We start from the raw sequence: 16112 nt of genomic DNA on the forward strand, positions 1-16112 counted from the left end.
TTAGAGACATTTTTTTTCTTTTTCTTTCCTCTTTCTGACCTCCTTATTTGGGTGCTTCAAATAAAACAGATCAGAAACAAAAACAGACTTCCTGAATACATTTTATCCTAAACACAAATGTAGTGACATGTGGTTAGACTTCTGGAAACTATTTTAAAAATTTGATCCCAAATATAGATAGGGCTTATAAATGGTTGACTGGGCTAGTGGGTAGATGAGATAATGAAAGAAGTCTTAGAGGATTATCCTGTGATGTTTCATAGGAGAGAAAGATACACTTCAGCCTCATTGGGCAACAGGTGTACAGTCAAACCCTTCAGCAAAATAGTCAGTCTACTGAGGTGTATTTGCCCTGCACTTCCTTCAAATGCATTCTTCCATTGGATAAATCTGGAAGTCTCCCCAAGTGAATGTACTGGCTGAGCTCATGAGACAGACACTGGTATCCACAAACTGGGTACCTATAAAAGTCCCAAGGTAGGACTGGTCATTATTCTGGTAGTCAGCTATCAGTTAGTCAGGGCTTACAAACTCAAGTGTTTTGCATTCTCCAGATTTCTCTAGCCTGTTCTATCATCCCCATTTTTTTTGGTGACCTCCAACTTACCTGTCACCTCCTCTTTGAATTTCTCCCTTAGGCCATAGGCTACAGTTAAACACTCCCTCTTTTGTGTCCTCACAGAACATTTCACATAACTCTAGCAGATTATCTTTAAAATCTTTGAAGTTACTTTTTTGTTTACAGAGCTTTCCCCCACTCGGCTGAATTTATTGCCAGAGTCAGTGGCTTATTTACCTTTGTAACTCCAGCACATAGCAAAGTGCCTGGTATTAAGTAAGCACTAAATAAATGCTGGTTGAATAATGCATGAATGAATAAGTGAGTGAATGAGTGGTCTGATACATATGGTCTTTCAACTCACTTTCATCCATCTGTTCTATGATCATATTTATTGAGTATTACTATTACTCAACACTAAGCTCTGTACCTTAGGAGGAAAGTAAGCTCACCCTGCAGGATGTTTTTGCTCCCCCTTGGAGACTGCAGAACTGTGTAACATCCCTTCTTTCTTTCTTTCTCTTTCTTTCTTTCTTTCTTTCTTTCTTTCTTTCTTTCTTTCTTTCTTTCTTTCTTTCTTTCTTTCTTCTTTTTTAAAGGAAACGTGGTCGCTGACTGCACAGGTATGCTAACTCCTCCATCTAGGTGAGTGAACTCCAGGCAGGTTGAGTTAAGAACATTGGAAAACTGGATAAGGCATGATAAGGAAATACGGAAGCAGCTCTGCTCTTATCACTTAATATCACTCTACATGTATTTTTTTTCCTCTGCCAGAGAAATACAGAAGGACAGATTTATCTAAGGCACTGGTAAATCAATGTGTGTGTGTGTGTGTGTGTTTCTTATTTCTTCTGCTCCATTGAGTAAAATATTTGAAGTCAGGACAGCTCAAGATCAAGTTTACTAATTTGTTTGCTTATTTTAGATGCTGGCTTATGTAAAAGGGTGTGACTGATGGAAATCTCTGGACTCTCCAGGAGAAAACAAAACTGCATAGATTAAAAAAGCAGTGAAACAGCCCATAAACAAAGAACCTCTTCTGGGTTCAAATACAAAGATAGTGTTATTCTTAGAGTGTTAGCTCTTTCTTTCGCCCTTCTGAACCAGAAGATCAAGGTCAAATGCAGTAAAGAAAGCAAGATTCCCATACGAAATTTAACATGCCTCCTCCCTCTTCCCTGGGAGGAGTAGGGTATAGAGGGGGAGTAAAAAGCTCTAAAGGAAATTACACACCTGGGGTCAGCCTTGAGGCCCTCCTTGGAGTCTCTCAACCCTTTCTTTTCTTGTGGTTGCCCCACCATGAAAAAGGTGTCCCTGATGGTGGGGAAATCTTCCAGCAGGGCTCTCAGGCTATTGCAGTATGCCATAATCTGACCACGAAGAGCATAGTGAGACATACGGCAGTTGAACCTGAAAAGTCAGAAGAGATGATGTCCACAAAGTGAATCAAAGTTATTCCATTCCATTCCTTCTCAGAAGGATCTACTTCCCTAAAAGATCTTTCAAAGATAATAGAGGACCTCATCAAGAAGAAAGTTCTATCTGGGTCAGGTTGCTATTGCCTGAAGGCAGAGGCATGAACCTCTTCAAAGCACCTCCCATCCTTCACTTCTGATACTCTTCTATGTGTCAGAGAATAGTTTGGCTTGGTTTTATCCAAGAAAACTGTGTTTATTTAAAAACAAACCACCTAGTGATCTGAAGGGGCACCTGCACCCCAATGTTTACAGCAGCAATGTCCACAATAGCAAAACTATGGGAAGAGTCCAATGTCCATCAACAGATGAATGGATAAAGAAGATGTGGTATATATATACAATGGACTATGACTCAGCCATCAAAAAAAAAAAAAAAAAAAAGAAATCTTACCATTTGCAATGACATGGATGGAACTAGAGGGTATTATGCTAAGTGAAATAAGTCAATCAGAGAAAGATAATTATCATATGATCTCACTGATACGTGGAATTTAAGAAACAAAACAGAGGATCATAGGGGAAGGGAGGAAAAAATAAAACAAGATAAAATGAGAGGGAGACAAACCATAAGAGACTCTTCTTTTTAAAAAGATTTTATTTATTTATTTGAGAGAGAGAGATGAGAGAGCGCACAGAGGGAGAAGCAGGCTCCCCACTGAGCAGGGAGCCTGATGCGGGGTTCTATCCCAGGACCTTGGGATCATGACCTGAGCCAAAGGCAGACGCTTAATTGACTGAGCCACCCAGGCACCCCCCATAAGAGACTCTTAATCGTAGGGAACAAACTGAGGGTTGCTGGAGGGGAGAGGGGTGGGGGATGGGGTAACTGGGTGATAGACATTAAGAAGGGCATGTGATGTAATGAGCACTGGGTATTATATAAGACTGATGAATCACTGAACTCTACCTCTGAAACTAGTAATATACTATATGTTAATTAATTTAATTTAAATTAAAATACGTAAATAAATAAATGTTTGGTAGAAAACAATAAATAAATAATTAAGAAAACTACCTGACTCATTGTCTGGATTTCTACATAACACTGCAGTTTATTGAATTCAGAGTCAGAGAAATTAGCATATGTTGTGCACATATACCATACTTACTTCCGACAATATTCAACTATAACGTCTCTCTTGACTTTACCAATTTCATCCTGTAATAAAAGAGAATGATAGTTCTTCTATTAGATGGTTGGCTATAAAAACTCTCCATCCTAGTACATGTATACAAACTTACAGCAAACTTAAAGTAGGAAAAGGTCGCAGAGTTGAGATATTCTTTCTGAAGGCCAACTTGCTGAGAAATACTCCTCCATGGTTCTCTCCCATTCCTGCACACCTTGCTGAGTATGCCAAGAATGCAAGGCCCTGACCACTCTTTACTTGGGCCATTTCTCAAGGTTCTGTGTGCAAAGAGCAACCTTGAGGGATGGGTAACGTCTCCCTCCAGGAAAAATAGCAAGCTTGCCACAAAAAGAGGTAGATTCCTTAAGCTCAGTGTCATTTGACTGGGACAAAAACCCACTGCATACATCTAGGCTCCTCCATGTTGCCCCCTTGGGACTTGGGAGGCAAAGAGAACTGATACAAACATAAAAGTCATGTCACTTCCTCTGCTGTGAGTCATAAAGTTCTTTGTCTATGATCTAGGAGCCCTGTGTCTTCTAATCTGATAGGCACTGGATAATCCTGAAGTGCAGTTAATGAGCTATAAAATTTTTCATTTGGTCAATATTTTTTGAATATAGTAGTAAAAAAGGTAATTGAATATCTCAATTACTTATTAAAAGGAGTCCTTTGCCTCCATTATTGCTCAGCAGTAGTCTAGAAGTTTGGCCTCCCTCACATCGCATTTGTAGAACTGGATTAAGGGAAATTTAAGTCTTTCCTTTTCAGTCATAGATAGGGAAGAAGCCTAGAGATTGTAAACCTATGATTTCTCTCCCAAAGAAATATGCATTAGTCTAGTGACTTCCTCCTCAAAAAATTAATGAATAATGAAACCATATTCACAAAATTAAGCAATACTTTGAGCTGCTTAAAGGCTTGAATTTTGTATTTTCCAACAGATTGGGTTAGTATAAAATCCTTAAATAGAAACATGTCATTAATATCTGGATAATCAGATAACACATGAATTAGATAGTAAGAGCCCTTGCTCACCTTGTCTAAACCCCCTGAACATCTGTGGGTCACTCAAGAGTGGGCTAATGTTCCAGAGCAGGTGCTAAAACTAGTTCCATTTAGAAAGTGACAAAATAAAATGTGGTCTTGGAAAAAAAGTGCATATTTTTAAAACTAGACTGCAATTAGCTTGAATTACTTCCTTTCTATTTCTTATTGAATTCCCTTTTACAGTTCTTTATATTTTCAATAGTCCTATCCAAATAGGCTGAAAGCAACAGATTACAAGTTAAGAATTTTTATTTGCTCAAATGTAAAAGATAATGAGAGCTTTAGGGAGCCCTTCTCACTAAACTCACAAGGCTCTTCATTCTGTCGGCCATGGTTTGTTTCCTGAGGAGGAAGGTGTTCAGCATCATGTCCCGCAGCCCCACCTTTTCTAGTTGAATAGACACAAAAGCCTCTGGAGCCCTGACAAGTGAACAGAGACATCTGAGCCCAAGGCAGGAAGTAAGTGTACATATAATAAAAAGACAACACAAGAGCTCCCTGGAGGACAGGAAACCTGGGGCTGAGTATTAGGCATCACAAAAGGAGAGCAGGTGGCTCTGTCTCCATGGTTCTCATCTTCTTCAGATGTTTCTGATTATATTCACTAGGGATGCTGATGTGTCACCGCCCTTCTTGTGGCCCCCATGTGCCTAGAGCATGTATCAGCAGTCCCTCCTTTGTCCCGAACTTCAGAGCCTGGTTCAGTGTTTATACTACCCAGGTCCCTTTGTGCCCTCCTGGCCTCTACTGCAGGGGTTCCTGGACTGAAGTAGCCACACAAGGGTCCTCTTGACTAGACATATTGGTCTTAAATCTTCCATCCACATGTTGGGAATGTGAACTTAGGGTATTTGAACTCTGGCCATATGTCAGACTGATGACATCTTGGATAGTAGAGTAGTTTTGCTTGTTTGGTTTTTTTTTTTTTTTACATTTTAAATTTGCCAGAATTAAATTAAACTATCATTGGAAATACTCAGAATATTTATTATAGAATACAAATATCTCCTTTCTCTGTCATGATAGAGAGATCAGGACATTATAGGACATTCCTGATTTAGAGCCATCTCTCTGTAGAGGCTCTAGCTCTCTGATAATGCAGCACCTTATTATCCTAAGCATTGATAAAACACTTGTTAGAATAGTGAGGGGTAGTTCCGTGCTTTTCAGTCTAAGATAAACATGGAAAATTTGGAGAGGCCCATATTCTTCTTCCTTGTGTTCTGTCTTCATACAAGGTCTTAAAAATTAAACACATGCTGGTCACTTTGGGAATTTAGGCATCTTTCAATCCCACAATCTGTTATTAATTGATTTAAAAGAGGACACTTTTGTTATTTTAAACAAACCCCTAGGGTAGTACCTTTTGGTAGGCTGGAATCTTTCTGAAGGATGAGTAAGGGTGTCTGGCACTTTTGGAGTTGGGGCTAACAGTAAGTTCTCTATGCCATTCACAATTCTGGAATTTCTTCTTCTGGCTGGACCCATTCCACCATAATTTCTCAGATCTGAAGTTATTTCCTAAAATGTTTTAAACCAAAGTGAATTAAATTTGTTGGATTTGTAAGTCCTGTAGTACTGGCCGCAAAATGATCTCACAGTTGCAACTGACCGCAAATACACGTAAAATGCTTAAGTATGTGGGGTCCGGATGGATTGGAGTGGAAGAAAGAGAGGAGAAGGGTAACAGAGGGGAGGAGAGGACAGGGTACAAGAGGGAAGGGAAGAGAGATTTTGCACAATATGGGAGTGAGGCAGTAAGTGTAACTATTTCTACAATAAAGTACAGTTGTCTAAATTACCCTGAAAAAAATTCTCTATTCTACAAGATAGCTAGTTGGCATGCTCTGAATAGAGTGGCCTCTCAAGAAATACTGCTGATGGACTTCATGGCTGCAAGGTCTGAGAAACTGAGGCAGGGTACCCACTGTGGTTCAGCCTAAGCAATGGAGGTAGGCTATATATGCTGCCATGAACAAGGTAATGATAAAGGGCGGGGGAGTGAGAGAATGTGGAAGCAAAACTTCCTATGGTATTATGTTGTGGCAGCCTAGATGGACTGATACAGGAGCAATAAATGCACACTGCTTCTATCCTTCTATCACCCTCTCACTCCTTCACTCTGACAGCCTTGCTTTCAAGTAAGTCTTGCTTTCAACCCCATTAGAACTGCTGTCTCAGTCAGCAATGAGCTTTTGAGAATGTCAAATGGCCTCATTCTAATCCCTGCTCTTCTGGTTCTTCCCTCCACATTTAACTCTATCAACTTTCAACTTCTTATTCTTTTTTCCTCTTCTTTTAAAAACAGTAGCTTTACTGAGATATAACTGACGTTTAATAAACAACACATATTTAAAGTGTACAATTAGATAAGTTTTGGCATGTGTATACAACTACGAAATCATCACTGCAATCAGAATGACCATCCCATCCATCCAGCCCCCTTTCTCAAGCAACCCACTGTTCTCTGCTTTCTCTGACTATAGATTAGAATGCATTTCCTAGAATTTTATATAAATGGAGTCATGCAGTACGTATTCTTTTTTGTATGGCTTCATCCATATTGTTGTGTATCTCAATAATTCATTTGTTTGTATTGCTGAGTAGTATTCCATTATATGGATATACCACAATTTGTTTATCTGTTCACTTGGTGAGGGACATTTGGGTTCTTTCCAGGTCTTGGCTATTTTAAATAAAGCTGCTATAAACATCTGTGTATGTTTCTGTATGAACATATGTTTTCATTTCTCTTGGATAAATACCTAGGAGCGGAATCCTGGTAAGTGTATGTTTAACTTTTTAAGAAACTGTCAAAATGTCTTCCAAAGTGATTGACCATTTTGCATTCCCTTCAGCAGTATATGAGAGTTCCAGATCTTCCACATCTCTGCCAACACTCAAAATGGTCAGTCTTTTAAATTTTAACCAGTCCTTTAAATTTTAATGGGTGTGCAGTAGTGTCTCACTGGGGTTTTAATTTGCATTTCCCTAACAACTCTAACTTCTCTAATAACTAAAAAGGTGTTAAACACCTTTTTATGTGCTTATTTACCATCTGTACATCTTCTTTGGTGACTCATTTCTTCCTGAAACATTCCTCTCCTTCGGTTTGATAGCAGTGCACAATTTTGTTCTCTCCCTGTCTCTCATCTCTTTCCGTCCCTCCTCCCTTCCCTCATTTCCTCTTGTTCCCTTTCATTGTCTCCATCATTTATTCCTCCTTATTATACCATCAGTCCTCATCTTGTCCCACCCTTGTAGGAGAGCATATAAACACACACACATTCACACATTATTTCTATATATTCACACACATTACTAGATATTCATATATTACTATATATATTCACATATTCGTTCATATATATGTAAATATATGTACATAATACATATATATTACATATATGTAAATATATGTAACCCTAATGTCTTCCTATTCCTGCCCTGTGCTCCAATCTAGCGACTTTCAACATTTGCTTTTTGAATGGATCTTAGGGACTTATAATCCTCTCACTCTCCATTTTAACAAGAATAGCCCCACTTATATCTGTTTTATATAATTAGTATTCTTTATAAGATTAAGGTACTTGAATAAAGAATTCCTTATGTCAACTATGTATGAAAATCACCAGTGGTGGTCAAGCTGGACTCCTCATTTTTATCTAGTACCCATCTGCCCTTTCTTGTTCCCAAGCCTGAGTTATCTGAAAGCTCTTCTTTCTGCCTGTCAAAAAGCTCATCCTTCAGGTTTTCCCAAATGCCCCTTCTCTGTGCTGCCCTTCCTAGTTTCCCAGATGTGACCTTTCTTTTCTTTAAATTCCTTCTATAGCTTGTTGAACCTCTTTTATGCCTTGTGCTTAAACCACTTGTGAGCCTGTCCCCCTTATATACCCTGGTCTGTAAGTTCCTCAGGAGCAGGAATTGTGCCTCAGTATTATCTGATGAGCCTAACTTATAGGAGGTACTGAATTAAGATTTCGGGGGTTGAGATTTAAAAAAATCAATATAACTCACTCTATCCTTATTTTCTACTTCAGTATTTAATTTCTATGGGAATTACTATTTGGCAGTAGAAGCGAGGAATGAGTATTCTTGCCATACTCATAAATTTGGATTCTCCTATTAACATGAAGAGTAGAAATAGATAAATAGAGGTTGAGAAATGTGATAAGGGGTAAATATGGTGAGCTGTAGAGAATCTATAAGACTTAATGTTAAAAGGCCACCTGGAAAGTTGATTTCCTAAAACCATGTTTAATTTTACTGGTGAACATACATACACATGAGAACTATACTGTTGTTTAAAAAAGTGGGGGAAAATCTCTATGAACTGATGTGGAGTGATTTTCAGGATATACTGTTAAGTGAAAAAACAAAGTCCAAAAGAGTATATGTAAATAAAATCCAAACCCCTTTCATGATAAAATCATTCAACAAACTAGGAATAGAGAGAAATGTCCTCAACCTATAAAAAGCATCTATGAAAAACCCATAATTAACATCATAATTAGTGGTAAAAGATTGAAAGCTTTCTCCCTAAGATCAGGAATAAGATAATAATACCCACTCTTGCCATTTCTATTCAGCCTTGTACTGGAAGGTCTAGTTAGGGCAATTAGGCAAGAAAATGAAAGAAAAGGCATCTAGATTAGAGAGGAAGAAGTGAAAGTATTTCTATTTGCAGATGACATGATCTTGTGTATAAAAAGTCCTAAGGAGGAATGCCTGGGTGGCTCAGTCGGTTAAGCGTCTGCCTTCAGCTCAGGTCATGATCTCAGGGTCCTGGGACTGAGCCCTGTGTCAGTCTCCCTGCTTAGTGGGGAGTCTGCTTCTACCTCTCCCTCTGTCCCTCCCCCTACTGCTTGTGCTCTCTTTCTCTCTCTCTCAAATAAATAAAATCTTTTTTAAAAATCCCAAGGAATACATACATACAAGTAAACTATTAAAACTAATAAACTAGTTTAGTAAGGTGGCAGGATACAAGATACAAAAATCAATTGTATTTCTATACATTAGCAATAAACATTTTGAAAATGAAATTAAGAAAACAATTCCATTTATAATAACATAATAAAAAGAAAAAATATTTTGGAATTAATTTAACAAAAGAAGTACAGAACTTGTACACTGAAGACTACAAAATACTGTTGAAAGAAATTAAAGACATAAATAGAAAGACATCCATGCTCATGGATCAGAAGAATTAAGATGGCAATAGTATCCAAACTGATCTATAGATTCAATGCAATCCCTGTCAAAATCTCAAATGTTGTTTTGTGTGTGTGTGTGTGTGTGTGTGTGTGTGCAGAAATTGACAAGCTGATCCTAAAATTAATATGAAAATGCAAGGGACTCAAAATAGCTAAAGCAATCTTGAAAAAGAAGAACAAAGTTGGAGAACTCATACTTCTTAATTTCAAAACTTAACACAACTCTACAGTAATCAAAACAGCAGGGGTACTAACATAAAAATAATAGACATATAGAACAATGGAATAGAATTCAGGGTCAGGAAATACACTCTTACATTCATGGTCAATTGATTTTTGACATACGTGTCAAGACAATTCAATGGGGAAAGATGAGTTTTTTCAACAAATGGTGCTGGGACAGCACACCACATGTCAAGGAATGAGGTTAGACCCTTTCTTCATACTACACACAAAAATTAACCATAAATGGACATAGACCTAAATGCAAGAGCTAAAACTACAAAACTCTCAGAAGAAAACAGAGAAGTAGATCTTTGTGACTTTGGATTCAGCAACGATTTCTTAAATATGACACCAAAAGAATTAATGACAAAAGAAAGACCAGATGAATTGGCCTCATCAAAATGAAAACCTTCTGGCCAAAGGATACCTTCAAGAAAGTGAGAAGATGACCCTCAGAATGGGAGAAAATATTTGCAAACCATGTACTTGATAATTATACATATACTGATACTTGTATTCAGAATACATAAATAACTCTTATAATTAAATAATGAAAAGACAAATTTTATTTTATACAAAGGGCAAAGAATTTGAATAGAAATTTCTCTAATGAAGACATATAAATGGCCAATAAGCACATGAAAAGATGTTCAATGTCATTAATAATTAGAGAATGCAAATCAAAACCACAATAAGATACCATTTTACTCCCAATAGGAGGGCTAAAATAAAAAAGAGACATTAACAAGGGTTAGCAAAACTCAAAACATATGTCCTTGGGCGCCTGGGTGGCTCAGTCGTTAAGCATCTGCCTTCAGCTCAGGTCATGATCCCAGGGTCCTGGGATCGAGCCCCGCATCGGGCTCCTTGCTCCGCGGGGAGCCTGCTTCTCCCTCTCCCACTCCCCCTGCTTGTGTTCCCTCTCTTGCTCTCTCTCTGTCAAAAGATAAAATCTTTAAAAAAAAACAAACAAACATATATCCTTGGAAAAACCTGCACATGAATGTTCATAGCAGCATTATTCATAATAGCCAAAACGTAAAAACAACCCAATATCTGTCAGCTGATGAATGGATAAACAAAATGTGGTCTATCTATATAATGAAATATTACTCACCAATAAAAAGGAATGAAAGTACTGATACATGCTACAACATGGATGAAACTTGGAAACATGCTAAGTGAAAAAATCCAGATACAAAAGGCCATTTGTTGAATGATCCCATTTATGTGAAATGTCCAGAATAGGCAAATCTATAGAGCCAGAAAGTAGATTACTATTTGCTAGGGGCTGAGGAAAGGGGGTGGAATGGGGAGTGACTGCTAATGGGTACAAGATTTCCTTTGAAAGTGATGAAAATGATCTGGAATTAGATAGTGGTGATGGTTACAAGATCTTGTGAATTATATACTTTAAAGGGGTAAATTTTATGTTATGTGAATTATATCTCAATAACAACCAAAGAAATCTGGGGGGAAAAGTGTTATACGTTATGTGTAACCTTTTGCAGAAGAAAGAAGGGACAAATGTCTCCATTTACTTTTGCAAAAAGAAATGCAGGAAGAATAAAACAGAAAACGATAAAATCATTTATCTACAAAGGGTAGAGGTGGAAGAACACGATATTTTCTACTGGCTGATTCTAGCTAGCCAATATTATAGAGTTACATACAAAGAAAAAATTGTTAGCAAATCACTAAAAATTAAGAGACCCAGTAAGGATTTGGTCATGTGTTGACTTCACACTAGGAAAGGAAGGAAGGAGGGAAGGAAACAAGATAAAATGATAAAAGAGAAGGGAAAGAAGGAAGAAAGAGAAGGAAGGAAGGGGAAGGGGAGGAAGGAAAGAAGGTAGGAGAGAGGGGGCAGGCTAAAGGGAAGAAGGGGCGGTATGGGTAGCCTGGCATCAGCTGTCATAGTGGTAACATGCCTCAGGTTTCTCTATCTTATAGGCTGACCTTCACATCAGCAGGACAGCCCCACCAGGGCGTGTGATAGAAGGATGCCTGTTGGACAGCCACCATCAAGGCATTTTTCTGAGCCGCTTGGCATGCAAGGGTCACTTGCATATTTTCCACTCCTGAATGGAATAAGAGCTAAAGGAAGAAAATGTGAAAGATATTAGGAATTTCTGCCAGAAAGAAAGAGATGAAGTTGAGGATTTCAGATCACCACTTATTTAACATGTAAACATATGAATCAAACTGCAGGATGAGCTGAGATCCTTGCTCCTCAGCCACAGGACTGAATCTGGTCTCTCTCTAAGCACCATTTCATCCCGGAAGGCACCCTCCAGGCCTGATTTGCTCTGTAGCTGGACACCAACAGGTTTCTGGTCAGAAAAGGATGAGTTGGCTCTGATGAACTAGCAAACGTGCTCAGTGGCAGCCTTTTAAAACTGCCAAGATTAGATCAATGTTTAAAAAATAAACACACAGGGGTGCCTTGGTGACTCAGTCAGTTAAGCATCGGACTCCAGCTCAGGTCATGATCTCAGGGTCCTGGGACTGAGTCCCGAAGTGGGCTCCACACTCAGCAGGGAGTCTGCTTGTCCCTCTCCTTCTGTCCCTCCCCCTGCTCGTACTTTTTCCGACTCTCTCTCAAGTAAATAAGATCTTAAAAATATATATATAAATAAATTTAAAAAATAAAAAATACACAAATACAAACCTATACATACACACACAGAAGCAAAGAGATTCATCTGAGTGGAAAGGGAAAATAACAGTACCAAGTTTAAGAAGATCAGATAAAAGCTCCAATAATAGGTGCATGTTTTAAAAACTTGGTACAAAGATGGTTCACTACAAGTGCTTCCTTTTAAAACCTAACAGAAGTTATTGCAAGGGTGTTGCAGGCTCTATGTTTCAAACCAGACCAATATGCACAACAAATAAGACAAGGCTATCATCATTATTTATGAAGTTGGAAGCTTTTCTTCTACATGGGAGCCAAATGTATGAATTAAATATGATGATTTGTAAAGAAATACATGAGCAAATTGCTTAATTTTACTTTAGTTTTCTTTAAAAAAAAATAATTTACCTTAAGGATGGCTTCCTTTGTATAAAAGCTAAACTTGCCAACCTGGTTATCATCCACCTCAGAGATGGCTAAGACAAGAGTAGTAGGAGAATATCTGCAAGAAGAAACATGACATTGTTCTGTTGTACCATGGCGTTAGTCAAGAGATGCCCATTCTGATGGGACCAAACCATATGTGATCAGCTCTGAGACATCAGCAATAATACCAAGTACAGATGTTACACAAGACTTGATATTTCTGCCCAAAGACTGAAGGGCTCTGGGGTCTTTTTAATCCTTATTGGACTTGATCTCCTTGCAGTTTCCTTGTGGTGACCACTGACTCCAAATTCTTTTTCTCTTGATCACCATTCCACTGTTTTATCCTGTTTCTCTTTGTACCTTTGACCTCATGTCCTCAGGCTCTTCACTGACTCAAACCCTTTTATCCACTCCCTAAAAGCTGTCCAGTTCTTTCTCTCTTCCATTGCCCCAATAATTATTTAAATGTTCTTTGCAACCATGTTTATGCCTTGGGATATAGTCCTTTGTCCATACTTATGAGACTTGGTCAAGTAATTTAATATCTATGAATCTTGGTTTCTTCATCTGTAAATGGGAGATATCACCTATCTCATAGGGTTAAGGCAAATATTAAATGGGATAATATGCATGAATGTGCTTTTTAAAATGTAAGCCACTATGCTCATGTTTGATATATGTTGTTGTTATAACAGCACTCCAAAGTGGCAACTTTAAGGAATTAACATACATAAAATAAATGCAAACTCAAGAGACAAGATCCTTGGATGCATAAACCTTCCCCTGGTAATTCAGAAGGCTCCCCAGATCTTACAGGATTGTTGGATCATTGTTGGGAGAATCAATCACAGCTTGACCAGGTCACAGATCATTTGGGCACTTTGTGCTGATTGGTTGATTCCATTTGAACAAAAATATGCCCTATTTTACATCAGTGCAGAATACCAGCTCCAGCAGGAGGCCTTGAACAGCCAGAGCATAGCTTGGCTCCAGGCTGGAGACCTAACTAGCCTCATCTGAGGCCCAATCATACTTCCTGCCTTTAGTTTCTGTGAGACATCTCTATATCCTTATGATAAATTCTCTTTTTGGTTTAGCTAGTGCGACAGGATAGAGCAGGAAATATTTTGCCTCCGGGGGACATTTGGCAATGTCTGGAGACATTTGTGATTGTTACAATCGGGGAGGAGAAGGCCTATTACTGGCATCTGGGAGGTAGTGGTCAGGGATGCTGATAAACAACCTCTGCTGCACAGGACAGCCCCCTAGAAGAAAGGGTTATCCAGTTCCAAATTTCAATAATGCCAAGGTTGAGAAATTCTGGGATACCATATTCTATCATCCTAACCTCCATTTCAGCCCACAGTCTCTTTGGAGAAGAGAGGAGTCCTTTAACATATTAACACATCAAAGTTACATTTTGAGCACTGATCCACACTAGCAAAACAAAGGGGATTTTTCCTCCTTGGAGTCATCTTTGTTTTCCTTGGGGTGGGGCCAGTACCAGGAATCTCCAGGGACAGAGCTCGGACCCTCAGGGGAAGGGCAGACTAGAAGAGAAGGAAAGAAGAGGGAGACGGAAGTTTCTCCTCAGCACACAACAAAGGCTGACTCTGCACAGAGGAAAAAGATTCCTTTCCCTGACTAAGTAGACTCATGATCTGTTACTAGTAAGAGTGTTTTCTTTCCAGCAATGGGCTGAACCTATGGGGCATGAAGAAGTTTCACTGCTTTGAGTCTGCTTCTGCTGCTGGCCAACAAAAGAGTGACTGAGATATTGCCATACACGTTAGATTCGTACATTATATTAGAGTTTCAAGGAAACAGGGGCTCAAAAAATTTGACTGACTTCTTCCTGGTCCCAGGGGAAGTGGGAGAAGCGATCTGGACTTCTGATCCATGGTTCTTGCCCTATGAGACAAACCCTCATACCCCTTTCTACCCAGAAGCAACACGGTCAACCTGGGCAGTGGCTGAGCCTGTGATTCTATCTCACTTGAGCTCTCTGATCCAGTTGTTCCATTAATCAGTGTTTTTAAATTCAATTATCCCCCTTCATTGAGATCTCTCCCCCGCCCTTAGTAAAGTAAAAAAAGAAAGAAAAAAAAAGAAAAAGAAAAAGAAAAAAAGAAATGGCATCATGGCAGATAGAATATAAGAGAGGGAATTCAGATATAAAATTGTATTTGTGTGTCCAGTGGTGATAGAAATTATTTTTCACTGGCTGTTCATTCTACCACTACATTATTTTTACTTTGAACTTTTCAAGGCTCACCTGTCTACTTGATCACTGTCCTTCAGCAGAGAGGTGATAAAGACAGGAGATGGACGGTCCACTTTTTCTTTGAGTGGTGCAAATTCAAAGTGAACAGGTCTCAGATACAAATGGAACTCTTCAAAACCCATCTCCCATGCCAATTCCTTATAGAGACTAAAAGGGGGGGGGTAGATAAAGAACCAAGAGCATTTACTATTATTTTCCACTAAAAGAAAAGTAAGTGGTAAGAAAACCCAAAAAATCTGAATAAGCACAAAAGCAAAAGTCAAAACAAGAGTAAGCCAAGTCCAGTATAAAGTGAATGAGTCACAAAGGTCTTGCATCCACTCTACATTATGACAGACGGTTAAATATAGAAGTTAAAGTAGGAGATGTGCTTGGGTACTTCCTCAACTCTCATTTCCTGCAAGCTGACTTTTGTCCTCAGAGTGCTCATGGGGTCACCAATACTGCTTTCAATACAAGGCTATTTTCTCTCAGAGCTCTTTGCAGCTGGCCTCATCCTCTCTTTGAGGAACATCTTTGTTCTCTTGGATCCAGGATCTCCATGTTCCTGCCTCATGACCACTATCTCTCAGTCTTCATTGGCTTCTCTTCCTCTTTATTTTCAAATCCTAGTATTTCCTGGGGTTCCAAACCTGGTCTTCTTCTTATCTTCTCTGTCCCCTCCTTGGGGTGTTCATCTTCCAACCCTGAGCCCTAATGATCACCCCCTATTATAAGAACCTGTGGCCCTATCTCTGTCTTGTCCCAAATCTGAGCTCTGCTCCCACATTTACATGGCTTGTAGCAAGGCTCCATTCAGATGCCCCTCTGGCATTTCAGCCTTAAGAGTCTAGAATGTCTTCCCCCCACCCCTCCTCTCACACCCACATTCTCTAACATATTTCTCCATTTTGAGAAGTTGGTACATTAAGGCTGAATTCAAGTGGCACCTCTGTTAGTTTGCTAGGTTCCTGTAACAAAGTACCATAAACAGAAATTTGTCTCACAGTTCTGGAGCCTAGAAGTCTGGGATCAAGGTGTTGGTAGGGTTGGTTCCTTCTGAGGGCCATGAGGGAAGGATCTGTTCCAGGCCTCTCTCCTTGGCTTATAGATGGCTGTCTTCTGCC

The 16112-nt window shown here is 39.0% G+C and overlaps 1 protein-coding gene across 1 annotated transcript in view; it reads right to left on the reverse strand.

Annotated features, from left to right (window-relative positions):
• LOC116634725 overlaps nucleotides 1-16112 on the reverse strand; it is a 75991-nt gene that overhangs the window by 10078 nt on the left and 49801 nt on the right. Inside the window, exons 21-27 of the mRNA XM_032408267.1 lie at nucleotides 14998-15153; nucleotides 12702-12795; nucleotides 11615-11752; nucleotides 5581-5738; nucleotides 4526-4637; nucleotides 3147-3196; nucleotides 1793-1969 (exon numbers count right to left, since the gene is read on the reverse strand). Coding sequence (XP_032264158.1) covers nucleotides 1793-1969; nucleotides 3147-3196; nucleotides 4526-4637; nucleotides 5581-5738; nucleotides 11615-11752; nucleotides 12702-12795; nucleotides 14998-15153 — 885 coding nt within the window. The remainder of the gene's footprint in view (nucleotides 1-1792; nucleotides 1970-3146; nucleotides 3197-4525; nucleotides 4638-5580; nucleotides 5739-11614; nucleotides 11753-12701; nucleotides 12796-14997; nucleotides 15154-16112) is intronic.

This window comes from Phoca vitulina, unplaced genomic scaffold (genome assembly GCF_004348235.1).
Source record: "Phoca vitulina isolate PV1807 unplaced genomic scaffold, GSC_HSeal_1.0 scaffold9, whole genome shotgun sequence".
In the NCBI taxonomy this organism is placed as follows: Eukaryota; Metazoa; Chordata; class Mammalia; order Carnivora; family Phocidae; genus Phoca; species Phoca vitulina.